This window comes from Telmatherina bonti, assembly GCF_933228915.1.
Source record: "Telmatherina bonti genome assembly, chromosome: 20".
Classification (NCBI taxonomy): Eukaryota; Metazoa; Chordata; class Actinopteri; order Atheriniformes; family Telmatherinidae; genus Telmatherina; species Telmatherina bonti.
Window position 1 is genome coordinate 4,527,289 of NC_136618.1, and position 23,927 is coordinate 4,551,215.

General features: G+C 47.9%; 1 protein-coding gene across 1 annotated transcript; it reads right to left on the reverse strand.

The window, feature by feature from the left end:
* Positions 1-1,325: 1,325 nt before the first annotated feature.
* LOC306770843 (ATP-dependent 6-phosphofructokinase, platelet type-like) lies at positions 1,326-23,512 on the reverse strand. Its single transcript, XM_079259849.1, has 12 exons — positions 23,444-23,512; positions 22,372-22,441; positions 14,217-14,363; positions 13,991-14,061; positions 13,768-13,855; positions 8,908-9,060; positions 4,496-4,660; positions 4,172-4,233; positions 3,088-3,199; positions 2,837-2,936; positions 1,769-1,874; positions 1,326-1,694 (listed from the first exon to the last, which is right to left on the reverse strand). The coding sequence occupies exons 1-12, from the start codon at positions 23,485-23,487 to the stop codon at positions 1,538-1,540; spliced, it is 1,275 nt and encodes a 424-aa protein (XP_079115975.1). The 5' UTR covers positions 23,488-23,512; the 3' UTR covers positions 1,326-1,537.
* Between the last annotated feature and the right edge of the window lie 415 nt (positions 23,513-23,927).

Here is a 23,927-nt window from a genome sequence, read left to right on the forward strand (position 1 = left end):
TATATATATATAGATATGTGTGTGTGTGTGTCAACACATACATATTAAATGTATAAAATAAAATGAGTAAATAAAAACATAAATGTGTAACGAAGTTAAAATATTTTAATCTTTACTTATTTATGTCCAGACATTTCAGATTGTGCATATTATTCTATAAAAGAATTATTAAAAATCTGGATTATATACTTTTTTCTAAACTTCTGAGCCCAGTTAAGGCTTGGGAGAAGCTGGTCTATCCCAGGATCCACCTGGACAGGTTGCTAACCTACTCCATGGCCTCAGAGGAAGACCATTCATAACTTTTAAGGGACAATTTACAGTAACCACTTTACCTGACACGGTTATGAACGGTTGCAGGAAGCTGGAGGACCCGGTCTAGTTCCTCCTTGAACCAGTAAGCTTGCTGTAAGGGCACAGTGCTGACCACCACGCAACCTGTACTTATACTCGTCCGTAGTAAAATAGTGTTTATGGTTTATTAACTTTTTATTTTACTGGTTAAGCTGGAGACCAGATAACATTTCAGCTGGTTTGGATCAGTTGTTCTGGAGATGACTTGAAGTTTAACATTCAGAAATGATAAAAATCCACTTAAAGATGTCCTGTGGAATTCCACCAGGCTCCATGTTGGGCCCCTGTTGTTCAGTATCTACATGTGGAGTTCCACCAGACTCCATGTTGGGCCCCTGTTGTTCAGTATCTACATGTGGAGTTCCACCAGGCTCCATGTTGGGCCCCTGTTGTTCAGTATCTACATGTGGAGTTCCACCAGGCTCCATGTTGGGCCCCTGTTGTTCAGTATCTACATGTGGAGTTCCACCAGGCTCCATGTTGGGCCCCTGTTGTTCAGTATCTACATGTGGAGTTCCACCAGGCTCCATGTTGGGCCCCTGTTGTTCAGTATCTACATGTGGAGTTCCACCAGGCTCCATGTTGGGCCCCTGTTGTTCAGTATCTACATGTGGAGTTCCACCAGGCTCCATGTTTGGCCCCTGTTGTTCAGTATCTACATGTGGAGTTCCACCAGGATCCATGTTGGGCCCCTGTTGTTCAGTGTCTACATGTGGAGTTCCACCAGGATCCATGTTGGGTCCCTGTTGCAGCATCCAGCTTGTGTCCAACACAGTAGAGAAACTGAGAGTAAAGGAGAGAAGAAGACTAGAATCTACAGGTTCCACTTTGAATCGTGGTTTTATTCACCAGGGATCTGTTGGTCTCGTACATCTAAGCTGTTGGTACATCAGTGCCTACAGCACAGTTATTATGATCATGTTTACAAGCAAAATAAAGCATGTTAAAAAGATAAATATTAGTTGTGATTGTTGCGTCAGACTCACAGGAATAAGCCAACTCACACTCTGATATCATATCTATTCTGTCTGGGTGCAGCTCTGGCATCAGAGCCTTGGAGACAGAGAAAAGTGCAATTTAAAACACGAACACTACAACATGAGGTTGACCAGGGAGCAGCCGCGGTGGTTAAGACAGGAGTACCAGGGAGACACGTTATGACTGACAGCAGGCGGCGAGGCCTTCACATGGCTACGGAAGCGTCTGACTCTTTGGGTCGGGTGTGGATGACGTGCTCCATCTGACCCGAGTCGGAGACATCGTAGCTGGTCTTGTACTTGGCCAGGATCTTCATGAGAGGACGCAGCTTCAGCCACCACTGCTCTTTAGGGATCCTGTGGCTGCAGACGGAGACAAACCAGTTAAAACCGGAGCTCGGCCACCGCTTTGAGACGGGGGGTGGCGACATACGTACATGAAGTCGGTTTCGCCTCTGAGCTGCACGACGGGCTGGAAGACCAGAGCTCTGGCTCGCATCCCCAGGAGGCAGCAGGACTCCTCGGTGTTGGCGAAGACTCGTCCTGAAAGGGGACAAATGTCATGGAGGAAACAGGAAGAAGCAGCTCCACAACTGCTGGGAGCGCTGGGAGGAAAAAATTTCATTGTTTATTTGCACTAGAAGCCAACAACATCTCTGATGATGAAACTGAAACATTTTATCGTCTGACAGAAAAATCTGCCGGCAGCAACACTTCTGTAAGACACACTAAGACTAAAGAAAAATACGCCGCTACAGAAATGTCAACTAGAAGCAAACTGAAGCGCCAGGGTCAGACATGTAAGTGTGAGGACGACGTAGGGACGTTTGGTCCACACGGCCCACGCAGGGACGTTTGGTCCGCACGGCCCACGCAGGGACGTTTGGTCCGCACGGCCCACGTAGGGACGTTTGGTCCGCACGGCCCACGCAGGGACGTTTGGTCCACACGGCCCACGCAGGGACGTTTGGTCCACACGGCCCACGCAGGGACGTTTGGTCCACACGGCCCACGCAGGGACGCTTGGTCCACACGGCCCACGCAGGGACGTTTGGTCCACACGGCCCACGCAGGGACGTTTGGTCCACACGGCCCACGCAGGGACGTTTGGTCCACACGGCCCACGCAGGGACGTTTGGTCCACACGGCCCACGCGTCCTTCGGCACACCAGCTGCAGATAAACGTGAACCCCACACATACATGAGACATAAGACATGGGACAGGGAGCTACAGATGAACATGGTCATGGAGCCAGCAGGGAAACAATTAGCAAAGTGGAGAAGAAGATTTACCTTCATCTTATGTCATCCACGTGTCAGAGAAATGAGACAAAAGACAAAGAGAAGTTTTAACTTCATCATTTCTCACAAACTCTAAATATGTTATTAATTTTAATTCCTCCGAGAGGAGAATGGTGTTGGACTCCATGACTGCTTCACAACGGCCACGTCTCTGCAGGAAGGCAGGATCTGCTACCAGGACCAGGACCACATATCCACCTTACCTCGTCTGAACGTCTCCACCAGCCTCTGGGAAAGCCACTGCATGGCCCGGGCCGAGATCTTGGTCCCAAAGTTCCTGTCGAATGGTGACGGCGCTCCTCCCTGTAGGACCAATCAGTACATTTTCTTCACTGTCTTTAACATCTGCATCTTTACAACTTTTCTCCAGAAACCAAATACTACAAACACGGAACAGGCGAGCTGGGCATTTCATAGAGTCACTTAGGATCATGGAGGAAGAAAGAACTTGTACCTGCTGCATGTGTCCCAGAACATTCTTCCTGCAGTCGAACACGCCCTTCCCTTCCTCTGAATACAGCTGGTAGATAAAGTCTGTGGTGTAGTTCTCATTACTGTTCTCATTCCTACAAACATGGTGACATGTTTACATTCAGCTTTTACTGGCCGGATGTCAGAAAACATCTTGATCATCACATTTTAGTCCTGCTGCAGAGACAGGAAGTACTTTGTGCTGATTATAAACCCACTCAAAGACGACGTGGACTTCCACCACGCTCCATGTTGGGCCCCTGTTGATCAGTATCTACATGTGGAGTTCCACCAGGCTCCATGTTGGGCCCCTGTTGATCAGTATCTACATGTGGAATTCCACCAGGCTCCATGTTGGGCCCCTGTTGATCAGTATCTACATGTGGAATTCCACCAGGCTCCATGTTGGGCCCCTGTTGTTCAGCATCTACATGCTCCCATTGTCTCAGATCATGGAACAAATAATAATATCTGATCATATTTATCTTGATTAGCTTATTTTCAGGTAAATAAAGATAAATCTAAAAATTTTCCATGCAGATGTGATTTTATAACCTCAGCTGTCAGATTCTGAGGCTAAAATGATGTAAAATGAATGTATAAATAGATAAAGCAGCTCATTTCCACGTCTTCCTGCTACTATCTACCTGCTGTCCTCACTGCAGCACCTCCACCTCAGCTGCATCCCAAACGTCTTCCTGGCTTTATTCCAGCCATAGAGGATCATTATTTTCCTGCTTTTCTCATCACTTGTTGATCTTTGGCTGCTCCTGATTGGACGTTACCGTCAGTTTAAGCTCTCTGATTGGTGGAAAGTCTGACAGGAAGTGTCTTCATCATCATGTCCAGGTGAAAATAGAGGTCTCTTAGCAACATGGTAGTGATGGTGATGAAGATGTGATAAATAATGGTGGATTTACCATCTAGAGTCTCTGAATAAACACTACATGTTGTGTCTGGATTGTAAACCTCCTGGACGGATAGAAACGCTGGAAAACCTCCCTAGACCAGCTGGTAGGTCACATGACCATCCCAGTTTACCTACATTTGTCATCATATGGTCTCACCTGAGGACCAGTCCTCTCTGAATACTGGTTTTCATTTTTTCAGTCAGATGTTCAACGTTCGCCTGTAAAAACACAAAGGTGCATGTTGTTATTTCCACCAGCAGGTGGAATTCCACGCGCAAGAACGTGTGGAATTAAACACATTATCTGCTCATTAGCTCCAGCTTTTCCAGGATGGAATTATTTTAATTATCTCTTTATATAAATGACACTGCTGGTTTTGACAAAAGAAAAAAGATCCATTAAATTCATGATTAGAAGCTTTTTGATTTTTAAATCAGTCTTAAATGTGTTCAAGGAGATCTGCAGGTCTCTGACACTCACCTGCAGGTCTCGGATGTCAAATGGTTCCTCGTAGATGTAGGCAGCATCGGCGCCGGCCGCCAGGCCCCCGACGGTGGCCAGGTAGCCACAGTAGCCCCCCATGGTCTCGATGATGAAGACGCGCCTCTTGGTGCCGCTGGCCGACTGCTTGATGCGGTCGCAGGTCTGACACAAGAAACTCAGTCAGTAAACAGAGAAAAACCAGTAAAAGTTCTGTTATCTGTTCCGGTCAGGTTTCAGCTCAGAACCGGACCAGAACGGGTCACTGGGATCTACTTCAGACCAGTTTAAACTGGTTCAGGTCATGAATCTGGTGAAATATGCATGTATGTACGTGTTCTGATCATGTAGAACATGGATTTTCCACTTCTGGGAATAAACCCTAAAAAACGTATTTATTTAGAGAAACACTGAATAAACTAAATACAAGATAAACAAAGGAAAATAGAATTAATCACAATAAAATATAGACATGAAACAGACATGAATCGAAGCAAATTAAATTAGTGAAATAAAATAATAAAAATAAAAACAAGAATTAAGGGTTTAAATGCACATGTAAATATGAAAACAAATCATGTGTAAACAAATAAATAACTTCTGATGGTTCCCAGTAGAACTACAGGAACTTGGGAATAACTTCTGATGGTTCCCAGTAGAACTACAGGAACTTGAAATAACTTCTGATGGTTCCCAGTAGAACTACAGGAACTTGGGAATAACTTCTGATGGTTCCCAGTAGAACTACAGGAACTTGAAATAACTTCTGATGGTTCCTAGTAGAACTACAGGAACTTGAAATAACTTCTGATGGTTCCCAGTAGAACTACAGGAACTTGGGAATAACTTCTGATGGTTCCCAGTAGAACTACAGGAACCTGGAAAAACTTCTGATGGTTCCCAGTAGAACTACAGGAACCTGGAAAAACTTCTGATGGTTCCCAGTAGAACTAAAGGAACTTGAAATAACTTCTGATGGTTCCCAGTAGAACTACAGGAACTTGGGAATAACTTCTGATGGTTCCCAGTAGAACTACAGGAACTTGAAATAACTTCTGATGGTTCCCAGTAGAACTACAGGAACCTGGAATAACTTCTGATGGTTCCCAGTAGAACTACAGGAACCTGGAATAACTTCTGATGGTTCCCAGTAGAACTACAGGAACTTGGGAATAACTTCTGATGGTTCCCAGTAGAACTACAGGAACTTGGGAATAACTTCTGATGGTTCCCAGTAGAACTACAGGAACTTGAAATAACTTCTGATGGTTCCCAGTAGAACTACAGGAACTTGGGAATAACTTCTGATGGTTCCCAGTAGAACTACAGGAACTTGAAATAACTTCTGATCGTTCCCAGTAGAACTACAGGAACCTGGAAAAACTTCTGATGGTTCCCAGTAGAACTAAAGGAACTTGAAATAACTTCTGATGGTTCCCAGTAGAACTACAGGAACTTGGGAATAACTTCTGATGGTTCCCAGTAGAACTACAGGAACTTGAAATAACTTCTGATGGTTCCCAGTAGAACTACAGGAACCTGGAATAACTTCTGATGGTTCCCAGTAGAACTACAGGAACCTGGAATAACTTCTGATGGTTCCCAGTAGAACTACAGGAACCTGGAATAACTTCTGATGGTTCCCAGTAGAACTACAGGAACTTGGGAATAACTTCTGATGGTTCCCAGTAGAACTACAGGAACTTGAAATAACTTCTGATGGTTCCCAGTAGAACTACAGGAACTTGGAATAACTTCTGATGGTTCCCAGTAGAACTACAGGAACTTGGAATAACTTCTGATGGTTCCCAGTAGAACTACAGGAACTTGGAATAACTTCTGATGGTTCCCAGTAGAACTACAGGAACCCGGAATAACTTCTGATGGTTCCCAGTAGAACTACAGGAACTTGGAATAACTTCTGATGGTTCCCAGTAGAACTACAGGAACTTGGAATAACTTCTGATGGTTCCCAGTAGAACTACAGGAACTTGGGAATAACTTCTGATGGTTCCCAGTAGAACTACAGGAACTTGGAATAACTTCTGATGGTTCCCAGTAGAACTACAGGAACTTGGGAATAACTTCTGATGGTTCCCAGTAGAACTACAGGAACTTGGGAATAACTTCTGATGGTTCCCAGTAGAACTACAGGAACTTGGAATAACTTCTGATGGTTCCCAGTAGAACTACAGGAACCCGGAATAACTTCTGATGGTTCCCAGTAGAACTACAGGAACCCGGAATAACTTCTGATGGTTCCCAGTAGAACTACAGGAACTTGGAATAACTTCTGATGGTTCCCAGTAGAACTACAGGAACTTGGGAATAACTTCTGATGGTTCCCAGTAGAACTACAGGAACTTGGAATAACTTCTGATGGTTCCCAGTAGAACTACAGGAACCTGGAATAACTTCTGATGGTTCCCAGTAGAACTACAGGAACTTGGAATAACTTCTGATGGTTCCCAGTAGAACTACAGGAACTTGGGAATAACTTCTGATGGTTCCTAGTAGAACTACAGGAACTTGGAATAACTTCTGATGGTTCCCAGTAGAACTACAGGAACTTGGGAATAACTTCTGATGGTTCCCAGTAGAACTACAGGAATTTGGGAATAACTTCTGATGGATCCCAGTAGAACTACAGGAATTTTGGAATAACTTCTGATGGTTCCCAGTAGAACTACAGGAACTTGGGAATAACTTCTGATGGCTCCCAGTAGAACTACAGGAATTTGGGAATAACTTCTGATGGATCCCAGTAGAACTACAGGAACTTGGGAATAACTTCTGATGGTTCCCAGTAGAACTACAGGAATTTGGGAATAACTTCTGATGGTTCCCAGTAGAACTACAGGAACTTGGGAATAACTTCTGATGGTTCCCAGTAGAACTACAGGAACTTGGAATAACTTCTGATGGTTCCCAGTAGAACTACAGGAACCTGGAATAACTTCTGATGGTTCCCAGTAGACCTACAGGAACTTGGGAATAACTTCTGATGGTTCCCAGTAGAACTACAGGAACTTGGGAATAACTTCTGATGGTTCCCAGTAGAACTACAGGAACTTGGGAATAACTTCTGATGGTTCCCAGTAGAACTACAGGAACTTGGGAATAACTTCTGATGGTTCCTAGTAGAACTACAGGAACTTGGAATAACTTCTGATGGTTCCTAGTAGAACTACAGGAACTTGGAATAACTTCTGATGGTTCCCAGTAGAACTACAGGAACCTGGAATAACTTCTGATGGTTCCCAGTAGAACTACAGGAACTTGGGAATAACTTCTGATGGTTCCCAGTAGAACTACAGGAACTTGGGAATAACTTCTGATGGTTCCCAGTAGAACTACAGGAACTTGGGAATAACTTCTGATGGTTCCTAGTAGAACTACAGGAACTTGGAATAACTTCTGATGGTTCCCAGTAGAACTACAGGAACTTGGGAATAACTTCTGATGGTTCCTAGTAGAACTACAGGAACCTGGAATAACTTCTGATGGTTCCTAGTAGAACTACAGGAACTTGGAATAACTTCTGATGGTTCCCAGTAGAACTACAGGAACTTGGGAATAACTTCTGATGGTTCCCAGTAGAACTACAGGAACCTGGAATAACTTCTGATGGTTCCCAGTAGAACTACAGGAACTTGGGAATAACTTCTGATGGTTCCCAGTAGAACTACAGGAACCTGGAATAACTTCTGATGGTTCCCAGTAGAACTACAGGAACTTGGGAATAACTTCTGATGGTTCCCAGTAGAACTACAGGAACTTGGGAATAACTTCTGATGGATCCCAGTAGAACTACAGGAACTTGGGAATAACTTCTGATGGATCCCAGTAGAACAGCAGGAACTTTATGGTTCCCAGTAGAACTGCAGAAAGTCATTTCTAAAGGTCTCCAGAGTTATGGAAGGAATTTTGGAGATGTTTTCCAGGGACCTGTAAGTCCAGAACCGGAACCAGAACTTTTAGTTACCTGGTTCCTCTCGTTAGAACCAGATCCTGACTGTGTTTTTTCGAGAAAACTTCTGTCCTTCTACAGTATGGATTACATATTATTGATCATTTTATTGTTTTTAGTTGTATTTTAGAGACATAAATTAATTATCTATTTTCAGCTTGTGTTTATTTTGTCCTTCTGGGTTTGAACATGCTGCATAAATAAACTGATCTGAAGCTCAGACTGGGTCTAGATGCTGGATTTGGTGGACTGACTGGAGTCCATTAGAGCTGAGAGAACATATCTGAGTCCTGCAAGCCGGTGCTGATAATCAGCAACATGTCGGCTGACTGAGCAGCAGAAGGAAGTGCTGATCAGCCTGACTGTTTGCTGCGTATCAGCACTGGACGCCAGCATGCTGCTGAAGCCTGAAAGCGGGCGGCGGCGGTCCCAACGGCCTTACCTCCACGATGGCATTGAGGGCCGTGTCTGCCCCGATACTTAGATCTGTGCCGGGAACATTGTTACTTATGGTGGCAGGCAGCATACACATCGGGATGCAAAACTCCTCAAACGCGGCACGAGCCTCATACAGCTGCAGCAGACACTCAAGCGCCTGAAGCGTCGGTGACAGAAAAACCAGTTAGAGCCTCTCCAGAGGGGGGGTCCCCCAGAGAGAGAGAGAGGGGGGGGTCTCTCTCCGGTTTACAAGAGCGAATCCTGCCTTTCCGAACTTTCCGTGTGATAGCCGCTGTGGCTTCCCTTTGGCAGAGCAGCGGGCGGAGGAAACGAAGGAAGCAAAGACATGAAGACAGTCAGGAGACGAGATGGGAGGTCGGAAAGCTGCAGGACGGAGGAAGACGATGATGAAGATGAGCAGGATCGTTATTTACAAACCCAACGAGACGGTTTGGTCCTAGACCTGGACCTGGTCCTCTACCTGGACCTGGACCTCTACCTGGACCTGGTCTTGGATCTGGTCCTAGAAATGGACCTGGACCTCTATCTGGACCTGGTCCTGGATCTGGACCTGGACCTCTACCTGGACCTGGTCCTAGACCTGGACCTGGTCCTAGACCTGGACCTGGTCCTCTACCTGGACCTGATCCTGGATCTGGTCCTAGACCTGGACCTCTACCTGGTCCTGGACCTCTACCTGGACCTGGACCTCTAACTGGACCTGGACCTCTACCTGGTGCTGGACCTGGACCTCTACCTGGACCTGGACCTATAACTGGACCTGGATCTGGTCCTGGACCTGGACCTCTACTTGGACCTGGACCTGGACCTCTACCTGGTCCTGGACCTGGACCTCTACCTGGACCTGGTCTTGGATCTGGTCCTAGAAATGGACCTGGACCTCTATCTGGACCTGGTCCTGGATCTGGACCTGGACCTCTACCTGGACCTGGTCCTAGACCTGGACCTGGACCTGGTCCTAGACCTGGACCTGGTCCTCTACCTGGACCTGATCCTGGATCTGGTCCTAGACCTGGACCTCTACCTGGTCCTGGACCTCTACCTGGACCTGGACCTCTAACTGGACCTGGACCTCTACCTGGTGCTGGACCTGGACCTCTACCTGGACCTGGACCTATAACTGGACCTGGATCTGGTCCTGAACCTGGACCTCTACTTGGACCTGGACCTGGACCTCTACCTGGTCCTGGACCTGGACCTCTACCTGTACCTCTACCTGGTCCTGGACCTGGACCTATAACTGGACCTGGATCTGGTCCTAGACCTGGACCTCTACCTGGTCCTGGACCTCTACCTGGACCTGGACCTCTAACTGGACCTGGACCTCTACCTGGTGCTGGACCTGGACCTCTACCTGGACCTGGACCTATAACTGGACCTGGATCTGGTCCTGGACCTGGACCTCTACTTGGACCTGGACCTGGACCTCTACCTGGTCCTGGACCTGGACCTCTACCTGTACCTCTACCTGGTCCTGGACCTGGACCTATAACTGGACCTGGATCTGGTCCTGGACCTGGACCTCTACTTGGACCTGGACCTCTACCTGGACCTGGACCTCTACCTGGTGCTGGACCTGGACCTCTACCTGTACCTCTACCTGGTCCTGGACCTGGACCTATAACTGGACCTGGATCTGGTCCTGGACCTGGACCTCTACTTGGACCTGGACCTGGACCTCTACCTGGTCCTCTACCTGGACCTGATCCCGGTCCCAGACCTGCTTATGATGGAGTCATGGGGCAACACAGACAGGAAGACGGCGTGGGGGGTGGGTGGGGGAGGGGGGGCAGGCAGAGCAAACATGGCGGCGGCGAAGCTTGTGCACCTGAAAGCATGCCTCCATGTTGTCACCTACTTACCTGCTCCCTTCCTGCAGCACAAACACGCCGTGGCACGTGTGTGTTTGTGTGTGTGCGTGTTCTAAATGTGTCAGCGGGCGCCATCACTTACAGTAGTGATGGCGTTCAGAGCTGTGTCGGCGCCAATGCTGAGGTCAGTGCCAGGCACATTGTTGGAGACAGTGGCTGGGACCATGACCATGGGCACACAGAACTCGCCATACTTCCCACGAGCCGCTAACAGTTCCAGCAGAGACAGGAGGGCCTGCGGGGGCGGAGCCAGTTGCTTTAGTCTGCGGCGGAACCGCGGCGGGTCACGGGGGCTACGGGCCACCAGGGAGGAGAAGGGGGAGGTGCCAAGGGGAGAGGCCGGGTCTATCACAACGGACAGCAGCGAAACAGACAGGAAGCGCTCGCATTCACACACACACACACTCACACAAACACACCACACACACGCCCCCCTCACACAGGACACTCATCACAGGAACACAAGCTTGAGAGCTGCTACACAGATCTTCATCATCGTCATCATCATCATCGTCATCAGTTATAGTCAGCATTGTTGTCTTCATCATCATCCTCATGGTCATCTTCATCATCATAGTAATTATAGTCATCATCATCATAGTTATCGTCACTATCATTATCTTCATCATCATCGTCTTCATCATCATCGTCAAAGTCATCTTCTTCATCATCATAATCATCAAATCTTGATAAAACCTCGTTTCCAGAAACGCTGGGAAACTAAATACTGCGTTTGAAGCCAAGTTACGTGTTGATGTAACAATATCAGTAAAAAATGCTCGTAATGAAAACAAATCTGAAAACTGGAAAGCCACGCCTTAATCAGGAAACCACGCCTCCACTTGGAAGCCGCGCCTCAAATAGAAGCCACGCCCATCGACGAGAAGCCACGCCTCAAACGGGAAACCACACCTCCACTTGAAATCAACGCTTCAAATGGGAAACCACGCCTCAAATAAGAAGCCATATCTCAACAAGAAAACCACGCCCCCAATATGAAGCCACATCTCAAATGGGAAACCACGCCTCGACTAGGAAGCCACGCCTCAAATAGAAGCCACGCCCGTCAATGAGAAGCCACGCCTCAAATAGGAAACCACGCCTCAACTAGGGAACCACGCCCCCAATTTGACGCCACATCTCAAATGGGAAACCACGCCACAATTTGGAATCCACGCCTCAACTGGAAACCACACCCCAATATGAAGCCACATCTAAAATGGGAAACCACGCTTTCACTAGCACGCCACGCCTCAAATGGAAAACCACTCCTCCACCAGGAAGCCACACCTCAACTGGAAACCATGCCTCCACTTGGAATCCACGTCTCAAATAGGAAACCACACCTCCACTTGATATCCACGCCTCAAATTGGAAACCACGCCTCAAATGGGACACCACGCCCCCAACATGAAGCCACATCTCAAATGGGAAACTACTCCTTCACTAGGAAGCCACGCCTCAAATGGAAGCCACGCCGTCAATGGGAAGCCACGCCTCAGATAGAAGCCATGCCCGTAAATTGGAAGCCAAGCCTCAAATGGGAAACCACGCCTCCACTTGGAATCCACGCCTCAACTAGGAAACCACGCCCCCAATATGAAGTAACATTTCAAATGGGAAACCACACCTCAACTAGGAAGCCACGCCTCAAATAGAAGCCACGCCCGTCAATGAGAAGCCACGCTTCAAATAGGAAACCACGCCTCAACTAGGGAACCACGCCCCCAATTTGACGCCACATCTCAAATGGGAAACCACGCCACAACTTGGAATCCACGCCTCAACTGGAAACCACACCCCAATATGAAGCCACATCTAAAATGGGAAACCACGCTTTCACTAGCACGCCACGCCTCAAATGGAAAACCACTCCTCCACCAGGAAGTCACATCTCAACTGGAAACCACGCCTCCACTTGGAATCCACGTCTCAAATAGGAAACCACACCTCCACTTGATATCCACGCCTCAAATTGGAAACCACGCCTCAAATGGGAAACCACGCCCCCAACATGAAGCCACATCTCAAATGGGAAACTACTCCTTCACTAGGAAGCCACGCCTCAAATAGAAGCCACGCCGTCAATGGGAAGCCACGCCTCAGATAGAAGCCATGCCCGTAAATTGGAAGCCAAGCCTCAAATGGGAAACCACGCCTCCACTTGGAATCCACGCCTCAACTAGGAAACCATGCCCCCAATATGAAGCCGCATTTCAAATGGGAAACCACACCTCAACTAGGAAGCCACGCCTCAAATGGGAAACCACACCTCAACTAGGAAACCACGCCCCCAATATGAAGCCGCATTTCAAATGGGAAACCACGCCTCCACCTGGAATCCACGCCTCAACTAGGAAACCATGCCCCCAATATGAAGCCGCATTTCAAATGGGAAACCACGCCTCCACTTGGAATCCACGCCTCAAATGGGAAACCACACCTCAACTAGGAAACCACGCCCCCAATATGAAGCCACATCTCAAATGGGAAACCACGACTTTCATACCATACCTCCTCCTCATCCTCCCCTCTCCCCCTCTCTCCCCACTCATCCCTGTTTAATCCATTTTTCCACTGAAACCTTCCTTTTCCATCCGTCCTCCCTCGTCTTGCCTTATCCTTTTCTCTCTGGGAGAAATAAAATACATTAAATTTCTTATTTTTCAGTCTGAGCCTTCATGACCTGGAAACATTCTCCTTTTATACCCAATGCAGACACCCTCTCCTGACCTCGCCTGTTTAAAACAGCAACTCTTTCCACTGCGAGCACGTTTGTGGCGTCCCACCTTTCTGAAAACGAGGTTTGGATGTTTAAAAGCAAAGCCGAGCAGCTTGATGCTGCAGAGGAATGACGGGAGCGTGGTTGGAGTGATGGACGACATCGCATCTCAGCTCAGATCTGCTCCAACATCGATCTGACGGAGTCATTGTATTGATCAGTAAAGCAGATTGATCAAACTGGAACGCACCTCAAACCCCCCGATGACCAGCAGAGCATTGATGTTGTGTTTTCTCATCTGCTCAGCGATCTTCTCAACATGCTTAGCAGGAAGAGTCCTAAGGAGGACAAGCACAGATGATTCTTCTCCGTTACCTCCTCATCAGGTGCCCTTGCAGACCACGCCCACCGCCTTATCGCCACCATGCAGCATCTTCTGATGAAGATGGAGAGGATGGTGACTCCAGTCTTACCTCTTAGTCCCCAGCAGGGAGCCTCCCTGTCCCGTCCATCCTCCGACGTCGGCCCATTTAATCTCCTTTATCTGGAACAACAGCATGATGTTTTCAGTAAAGTGATGCGAAGCAGCCGCCAGTCTGCTGCTTCCTGCTACGACTCACGGTGAAGTTGCTTTGTATCAATCTGCAGATGATCCTGATTGATACTCAGTGAAATAGCAGCACCGGCGGGAAATCTCACCTGTCCTTTGGAAAAGCCCTCGAATCCATCACTGACAGCGAACATCTTGTGTCCCTCAGAGATTCCCACCCTGACGGCGGAGCGGACAGCGGCATTCATGCCGGCTGCAGGAGCCCCGACATTCAGCACCGCCACGTTGAAGTTGCTCTGGGGGTCAGCGAGCAACAGTCTGACGTCAGGTGCGTCGTCTCTAAACACGAACGGCAGATCACGCCGTGCAGGAACCCACATGCTAACATGTAAACACGCTAATATGCTAACACGCTATCATGCTAAACGCTGAAACACACTAACGTGCTAACACGCTAATACGCTGACATGCTAACATGCTAACACACTAACAGGCTAACACGCTGACATGCTAACACACTAACATGCTAACACACTGACATGCTAACACACACTGACATGCGAACACACTTACACACTAACACGCTAACACACTAACATGCTAACACACTGACATGTTAACACACTAACATGCTAACACACTGACATGCAAACACTAACATGCTAACACACTAACATGCTAACACGCTGACATGCTAACACACTAACATGCTAACACGCAACATGCTAAAACACTGACATGCAAACACTAACATGCTAACACACTAACATGCTAACACAGTAACATGCTAACACGCTGACATGCTAACACACTAACATGCTAACACGCTGACATGCTAACACACTAACATGCTAACACGCTGACATGCTAACACACTAACACGCTAACACACTAACACATTAACAGCTTACTGCTACTTAACTGCAGAAGAAATACTTGTACTTCTTCTACTGAATAAAGCCTGTTCCATCCTCCACGAACAAGAACTGAGTTCTTGTTCTCGAGGCTGCAAGAACAAGAAAAAACGTCTTGCTCGGCAGGTCCATACATACTCCATGAGAAGCAGGTCTGCAGCGGGGAGGGATCACTGCGGGCGGGGGGGGGGGGTGCAATGAACCCGGTTGTTACCTCCGCCGAGGAGGTTGTTTTCCCGGCGTCTTTTTGCTTAAGATAACTTAAAAGGTTACGGAGGGATTTTATAAATATTTCAAGAGTTGTTGTAAATGTAAAAATGAAGAACTGATTAAATTTTGGTGGTGATCAGGATCACCGTTTGGATCCAGGAATGTTTTAAAAGGATTCTTTAACATTGTGCTTGGTGGAGGTTTCCGCTCTCCGAGTTTCTAGTTTCATATTTAACGAGCAGCTGCGTCCGCGGCAGGGCAGGTCGTGCACCCGGTTGGGTCCGAGTGTTTTATTGCCACATGTAAAAATGTTGGTACTTTCTCACCACCTCGATCAGCTGTTTTATCAAAACAATCCGTTTTGCCGGCAACAGGAAACACACGGAAGCAGCAACCCCGCTTCATGCTTTCTCCGTGTTAACCACGCCCACCTCCAATGTCCAACCAATCACACGATACTTCTCGCAGCCCCACAAGAAAAAAGTTCTGCAGCCCGGTGTGTCAAGAACTGTCCTCAAACACGTCCGCGAGAACCAAATGACGTCATTTTCTTCTCGGAGCCTCGAGAACAAGAAAAAAGTTCTCGCTTCTCGTGGAGGATGGAACAGGCTTAAGAGTACTTTTACTGCGCGGTATTTGTCCCTTTACTCTGTAAATGTACTCGTCCCTTTACTCGGTAAATGTACTCGTCCCTTTACTCGGGAAATGTACTCGTCCCTTTACTCGGGAAATGTACTCGTCCCTTTACTCGGGAAATGTACTCGTCCCTTTACTCGGGAAATGTACTCGTCCCTTTACTCGGTAAATGTACTCGTCCCTTTACTCGGTAAATGTACTCGTCCCTTTACTCGGGAAATGTACTCGTCCCTTTACTCGGGAAATGTACTCGTCCCTTTACTCGGGAAATGTACTCGTCCCTTTACTCGGGAAATGTACTCGTCCCTTTACTCGGTAAATGTACTCGTCCCTTTACTCGGTAAATGTACTCGTCCCTTTACTCGGGAAATGTACTCGTCCCTTTACTCGGTAAATGTACTCGTCCCTTTACTCGGGAAATGTACTCGTCCCTTTACTCGGGAAATGTACTCGTCCCTTTACTCGGGAAATGTACTCGTCCCTTTACTCGGGAAATGTACTCGTCCCTTTACTCGGGAAATGTACTCGTCCCTTTACTCGGTAAATGTACTCGTCCCTTTACTCGGGAAATGTACTCGTCCCTTTACTCGGGAAATGTACTCGTCCCTTTACTCGGGAAATGTACTCGTCCCTTTACTCGGGAAATGTACTCGTCCCTTTACTCGGGAAATGTACTCGTCCCTTTACTCGGTAAATGTACTCGTCCCTTTACTCGGGAAATGTACTCGTCCCTTTACTCGGGAAATGTACTCGTCCCTTTACTCGGGAAATGTACTCGTCCCTTTACTCGGGAAATGTACTCGTCCCTTTACTCGGGAAATGTACTCGTCCCTTTACTCGGTAAATGTACTCGTCCCTTTACTCGGGAAATGTACTCGTCCCTTTACTCGGGAAATGTACTCGTCCCTTTACTCGGGAAATGTACTCGTCCCTTTACTCGGGAAATGTACTCGTCCCTTTACTCGGTAAATGCACTCGTCCCTTTACTCGGGAAATGCACTCGTCCCTTTACTCGGGAAATGCACTCGTCCCTTTACTCGGGAAATGCACTCGTCCCTTTACTCGGGAAATGCACTCGTCCCTTTACTCGGGAAATGCACTCGTCCCTTTACTCGGGAAATGCACTCGTCCCTTTACTCGGGAAATGTACTCGTCCCTTTACTCGGGAAATGCACTCGTCCCTTTACTCGGGAAATGCACTCGTCCCTTTACTCGGTAAATGTACTCGTCCCTTTACTCGGTAAATGTACTCGTCCCTTTACTCGGGAAATGTACTCGTCCCTTTACTCGGTAAATGTACTCGTCCCTTTACTCGGGAAATGTACTCGTCCCTTTACTCGGGAAATGTACTCGTCCCTTTACTCGGTAAATGTACTCGTCCCTTTACTCGGGAAATGTACTCGTCCCTTTACTCGGGAAATGCACTCGTCCCTTTACTCGGGAAATGTACTCGTCCCTTTACTCGGTAAATGTACTCGTCCCTTTACTCGGGAAATGCACTCGTCCCTTTACTCGGGAAATGCACTCGTCCCTTTACTCGGGAAATGTACTCGTCCCTTTACTCGGGAAATGTACTCGTCCCTTTACTCGGGAAATGTACTCGTCCCTTTACTCGGGAAATGTACTCGTCCCTTTACTCGGGAAATGCACTCGTCCCTTTACTCGGGAAATGTACTCGTCCCTTTACTCGGGAAATGCACTCGTCCCTTTACTCGGGAAATGTACTCGTCCCTTTACTCGGGAAAGTACTCGTCCCTTTACTCGGGAAATGTACTCGTCCCTTTACTCGGGAAATGTACTCGTCCCTTTACTCGGGAAATGTACTCGTCCCTTTACTCGGGAAATGCACTCGTCCCTTTACTCGGGAAATGTACTCGTCCCTTTACTCGGGAAATGTACTCGTCCCTTTACTCGGGAAATGCACTCGTCCCTTTACTCGGTAAATGTACTCGTCCCTTTACTCGGGAAATGCACTCGTCCCTTTACTCGGGAAATGTACTCGTCCCTTTACTCGGGAAAGTACTCGTCCCTTTACTCGGTAAATGTACTCGTCCCTTTACTCGGGAAATGCACTCGTCCCTTTACTCGGGAAATGCACTCGTCCCTTTACTCGGGAAATGTACTCGTCCCTTTACTCGGGAAATGTACTCGTCCCTTTACTCGGGAAATGTACTCGTCCCTTTACTCGGGAAATGTACTCGTCCCTTTACTCGGGAAATGCACTCGTCCCTTTACTCGGTAAATGTACTCGTCCCTTTACTCGGGAAATGCACTCGTCCCTTTACTCGGGAAATGTACTCGTCCCTTTACTCGGGAAAGTACTCGTCCCTTTACTCGGGAAATGTACTCGTCCCTTTACTCGGGAAATGTACTCGTCCCTTTACTCGGGAAATGTACTCGTCCCTTTACTCGGGAAATGCACTCGTCCCTTTACTCGGGAAATGTACTCGTCCCTTTACTCGGGAAATGTACTCGTCCCTTTACTCGGGAAATGCACTCGTCCCTTTACTCGGTAAATGTACTCGTCCCTTTACTCGGGAAATGCACTCGTCCCTTTACTCGGGAAATGTACTCGTCCCTTTACTCGGGAAAGTACTCGTCCCTTTACTCGGGAAATGTACTCGTCCCTTTACTCGGGAAATGTACTCGTCCCTTTACTCGGGAAATGTACTCGTCCCTTTACTCGGGAAATGCACTCGTCCCTTTACTCGGGAAATGTACTCGTCCCTTTACTCGGTAAATGCACTCGTCCCTTTACTCGGGAAATGCACTCGTCCCTTTACTCGGGAAATGTACTCGTCCCTTTACTCGGGAAATGCACTCGTCCCTTTACTCGGGAAATGCACTCGTCCCTTTACTCGGGAAATGCACTCGTCCCTTTACTCGGGAAATGCACTCGTCCCTTTACTCGGTAAATGTACTCGTCCCTTTACTCGGTAAATGTACTCGTCCCTTTACTCGGGAAATGTACTCGTCCCTTTACTCGGTAAATGTACTCGTCCCTTTACTCGGGAAATGTACTCGTCCCTTTACTCGGGAAATGTACTCGTCCCTTTACTCGGGAAATGTACTCGTCCCTTTACTCGGGAAATGTACTCGTCCCTTTACTCGGGAAATGCACTCGTCCCTTTACTCGGGAAATGCACTCGTCCCTTTACTCGGGAAATGTACTCGTCCCTTTACTCGGGAAATGTACTCGTCCCTTTACTCGGTAAATGTACTCGTCCCTTTACTCGGGAAATGCACTCGTCCCTTTACTCGGGAAATGTACTCGTCCCTTTACTCGGTAAATGTACTCGTCCCTTTACTCGGGAAATGCACTCGTCCCTTTACTCGGGAAATGCACTCGTCCCTTTACTCGGGAAATGCACTCGTCCCTTTACTCGGGAAATGTACTCGTCCCTTTACTCGGGAAATGCACTCGTCCCTTTACTCGGGAAATGCACTCGTCCCTTTACTCGGGAAATGCACTCGTCCCTTTACTCGGGAAATGTACTCGTCCCTTTACTCGGGAAATGTACTCGTCCCTTTACTCGGGAAATGCACTCGTCCCTTTACTCGGGAAATGCACTCGTCCCTTTACTCGGGAAATGTACTAGTCCCTTTACTCGGTAAATGTACTCGTCCCTTTACTCGGGAAATGTACTCGTCCCTTTACTCGGTAAATGTACTCGTCCCTTTACTCGGGAAATGTACTCGTCCCTTTACTCGGGAAATGTACTCGTCCCTTTACTCGGGAAATGTACTCGTCCCTTTACTCGGGAAATGTACTCGTCCCTTTACTCGGGAAATGCACTCGTCCCTTTACTCGGGAAATGTACTCGTCCCTTTACTCGGTAAATGCACTCGTCCCTTTACTCGGGAAATGCACTCGTCCCTTTACTCGGGAAATGTACTCGTCCCTTTACTCGGGAAATGCACTCGTCCCTTTACTCGGGAAATGCACTCGTCCCTTTACTCGGGAAATGCACTCGTCCCTTTACTCGGGAAATGCACTCGTCCCTTTACTCGGGAAATGTACTCGTCCCTTTACTCGGTAAATGTACTCGTCCCTTTACTCGGGAAATGTACTCGTCCCTTTACTCGGTAAATGTACTCGTCCCTTTACTCGGGAAATGTACTCGTCCCTTTACTCGGGAAATGTACTCGTCCCTTTACTCGGGAAATGTACTCGTCCCTTTACTCGGGAAATGTACTCGTCCCTTTACTCGGGAAATGCACTCGTCCCTTTACTCGGGAAATGTACTCGTCCCTTTACTCGGTAAATGTACTCGTCCCTTTACTCGGGAAATGCACTCGTCCCTTTACTCGGGAAATGCACTCGTCCCTTTACTCGGGAAATGCACTCGTCCCTTTACTCGGGAAATGTACTCGTCCCTTTACTCGGTAAATGCACTCGTCCCTTTACTCGGGAAATGCACTCGTCCCTTTACTCGGGAAATGCACTCGTCCCTTTACTCGGGAAATGTACTCGTCCCTTTACTCGGGAAATGCACTCGTCCCTTTACTCGGGAAATGTACTAGTCCCTTTACTCGGTAAATGTACTCGTCCCTTTACTCGGGAAATGTACTCGTCCCTTTACTCGGTAAATGCACTCGTCCCTTTACTCGGGAAATGTACTCGTCCCTTTACTCGGGAAATGTACTCGTCCCTTTACTCGGTAAATGTACTCGTCCCTTTACTCGGGAAATGTACTCGTCCCTTTACTCGGGAAATGTACTCGTCCCTTTACTCGGTAAATGTACTCGTCCCTTTACTCGGGAAATGTACTCGTCCCTTTACTCGGTAAATGTACTCGTCCCTTTACTCGGGAAATGTACTCGTCCCTTTACTCGGGAAATGTACTCGTCCCTTTACTCGGTAAATGCACTCGTCCCTTTACTCGGGAAATGTACTCGTCCCTTTACTCGGGAAATGTACTCGTCCCTTTACTCGGGAAATGTACTCGTCCCTTTACTCGGGAAATGTACTCGTCCCTTTACTCGGGAAATGTACTCGTCCCTTTACTCGGGAAATGTACTCGTCCCTTTACTCGGGAAATGTACTCGTCCCTTTACTCGGGAAATGTACTCGTCCCTTTACTCGGTAAATGTACTCGTCCCTTTACTCGGGAAATGTACTCGTCCCTTTACTCGGGAAATGTACTCGTCCCTTTACTCGGTAAATGTACTCGTCCCTTTACTCGGGAAATGTACTCGTCCCTTTACTCGGGAAATGTACTCGTCCCTTTACTCGGGAAATGTACTCGTCCCTTTACTCGGGAAATGTACTCGTCCCTTTACTCGGTAAATGTACTCGTCCCTTTACTCGGGAAATGTACTCGTCCCTTTACTCGGGAAATGCACTCGTCCCTTTACTCGGGAAATGTACTCGTCCCTTTACTCGGTAAATGTACTCGTCCCTTTACTCGGGAAATGTACTCGTCCCTTTACTCGGTAAATGTACTCGTCCCTTTACTCGGGAAATGTACTCGTCCCTTTACTCGGGAAATGTACTCGTCCCTTTACTCGGTAAATGCACTCGTCCCTTTACTCGGGAAATGTACTCGTCCCTTTACTCGGGAAATGTACTCGTCCCTTTACTCGGGAAATGTACTCGTCCCTTTACTCGGGAAATGTACTCGTCCCTTTACTCGGGAAATGTACTCGTCCCTTTACTCGGGAAATGTACTCGTCCCTTTACTCGGGAAATGTACTCGTCCCTTTACTCGGGAAATGTACTCGTCCCTTTACTCGGTAAATGTACTCGTCCCTTTACTCGGGAAATGTACTCGTCCCTTTACTCGGGAAATGTACTCGTCCCTTTACTCGGTAAATGTACTCGTCCCTTTACTCGGGAAATGTACTCGTCCCTTTACTCGGTAAATGTACTCGTCCCTTTACTCGGGAAATGTACTCGTCCCTTTACTCGGGAAATGTACTCGTCCCTTTACTCGGTAAATGTACTCGTCCCTTTACTCGGGAAATGTACTCGTCCCTTTACTCGGTAAATGTACTCGTCCCTTTACTCGGGAAATGTACTCGTCCCTTTACTCAGTAAATGTACTCGTCCCTTTACTCAGTAAATGTACTCGTCCCTTTACTCGGGAAATGTACTCGTCCCTTTACTCAGTAAATGTACTCGTCCCTTTACTCGGGAAATGTACTCGTCCCTTTACTCGGGAAATGTACTCGTCCCTTTACTCGGGAAATGTACTCGTCCCTTTACTCAGTAAATGTACTCGTCCCTTTACTCAGTAAATGTACTCGTCCCTTTACTCGGGAAATGTACTCGTCCCTTTACTCGGGAAATGTACTCGTCCCTTTACTCGGGAAATGTACTCGTCCCTTTACTCGGGAAATGTACTCGTCCCTTTCCTCGGTAAATGTGTGAAGGAAGCTACAGTGCTCTAATTAGACCTCAGCGTTAACTCAGCGCCAGAACTGACCCGTAGGAATGCGGGTCAGAACTGCCGGCACTGAGCCACACACACTGAGCCTGTCGGGACCGAGTCGTGAACCCTGCCGTGTGTGTGTTGAAGTGGGTTTTCCGGGCCGGACTCACCGTTGGCAGCTCGGACTCGGGTTTACGGTGAGCCAGCAGCTTGTACGTCCTCAGATTGTTTTCAAAGCTCCTGAAAAACAGAGAAAGAAAAACCTGCAGGAAGATTCTGGAAACTCAACACACACCTTCCGGATCGACCTGAAATACACACTAAACTACAGAACCAGTCTGCCACAGGGAACCGGGTCCACCTGGACAGACCTCCACAAGAACCTCCATTTTCATCAGACTGCAGCTGTACTGCTGGTTCCTCCAGGTTATAAAGAAGAACGACCAGCAGAACCTTCCGTTACGAGACTTTTCCCTCCTGGTCCTGGTTCTGGTCCAAATGGAGGTTTTCCCTTTGGGTTCTGGTCCAAATGGAGGTTTTCCCTCCTGGTTCTGGTCCAAATTGAGGTTTTTCCTTCTGATTCTGGTCCCAATGGAGGTTTTCCCTCCTGGTTCTGGTCCAAATGGAGGTTTTCCTTCCTGGTTCTGGCCCCAATGGAGGTTTTCCCTTTGGGTTCTGGTCCAAATGGAGGTTTTCCTTCCTGGTTCTGGTCCAAATGGAGGTTTTCCCTCCTGGTTCTGGTCCAAATGGAGGTTTTCCCTCCTGGTTCTGGTCGAAATGGAGGTTTTCCTTCCTGGTTCTGGTCCAAATTGAGGTTTTTCCTTCTGGTTCTGGTCTTGATGGAGGTTTTCCCTCCTGGTTCTGGTCCAAATGGAGGTTTTCCCTCCTGGTTCTGGTCCAAATGGAGGTTTTCTCTCCTGGTTCTGGTCCAAATGGAGGTTTTCCTTCCTGGTCCTGGTCCAAATGGAGGTTTTCCCTCCTGGTTCTGGTCCAAATGGAGGTTTTCCTTCCTGGTCCTGGTCCAAATGGAGGTTTTCCTTCCTGGTTCTGGTCCAAATGGAGGTTTTCCCTCCTGGTTCTGGTCCAAATGGAGGTTTTCCCTCCTGGTTCTGGTCCAAATGGAGGTTTTCCCAGATGGAGGTTTTCCTCGACTAATGTGGACAACATGATGGATGGTTTGGAGTGGACTTTAACAAAGTGGACAGTATCTGACCCGGTTCTGAGTGTGGTTCTGGAACCTACCTGCCGCGAAGCTTCACGGCCTCCTCGAAGCGTTTCTGGTCCATGGCCTTCTGGACCTCCTGAGTCTGAAGAACATTTTACCGTCAGCGTTCGGATGGAGACAGCTTCCTGTGTGTCCTGAGAGTGTGTGTCCTAAGTGTGTGTGTCCTGAGTGTGTGTGTCATCAGAGTGTGTGTCCTGAGTGTGTGTGTCATCAGAGTGTGTGTCCTGAGTGTGTGTGTCCTGAGAGTGTGTGTCCTGAGAGTGTGTGTCCTGAGTGTGTGTGTCCTGAGTGTGTGTGTCATCAGAGTGTGTCCTGAGTGTGTGTGTCCTGAGAGTGTGTGTCCTGAGAGTGTGTGTCCTGAGAGTGTGTGTGTCCTGAGTGTGTGTGTCCTGAGAGAGTGTGTGTCCTGAGTGTGTGTGTCCTGAGAGTGTGTGTCCTGAGTGTGTGTGTCCTGAGACAGTGTGTCCTGAGTGTGTGTGTCCTGAGAGTGTGTGTCCTGAG

Excerpts from the sequence above, each read along its gene's own strand:
- LOC306770843 (XM_079259849.1), bottom strand. The coding sequence starts at position 23,487 with ATGGACCAGAAACGCTTCGAGGAGGCCGTGAAGCTTCGCGGCAG. Across the intron at positions 9,061-13,767 it reads TGGTCATCGGGGGGTTTGAG|GCGCTTGAGTGTCTGCTGCA; the intron begins GTGCGTTCCAGT and ends CCGACGCTTCAG. Across the intron at positions 1,695-1,768 it reads AGAGGCGAAACCGACTTCAT|CCACAGGATCCCTAAAGAGC; the intron begins GTACGTATGTCG and ends CTCCGTCTGCAG.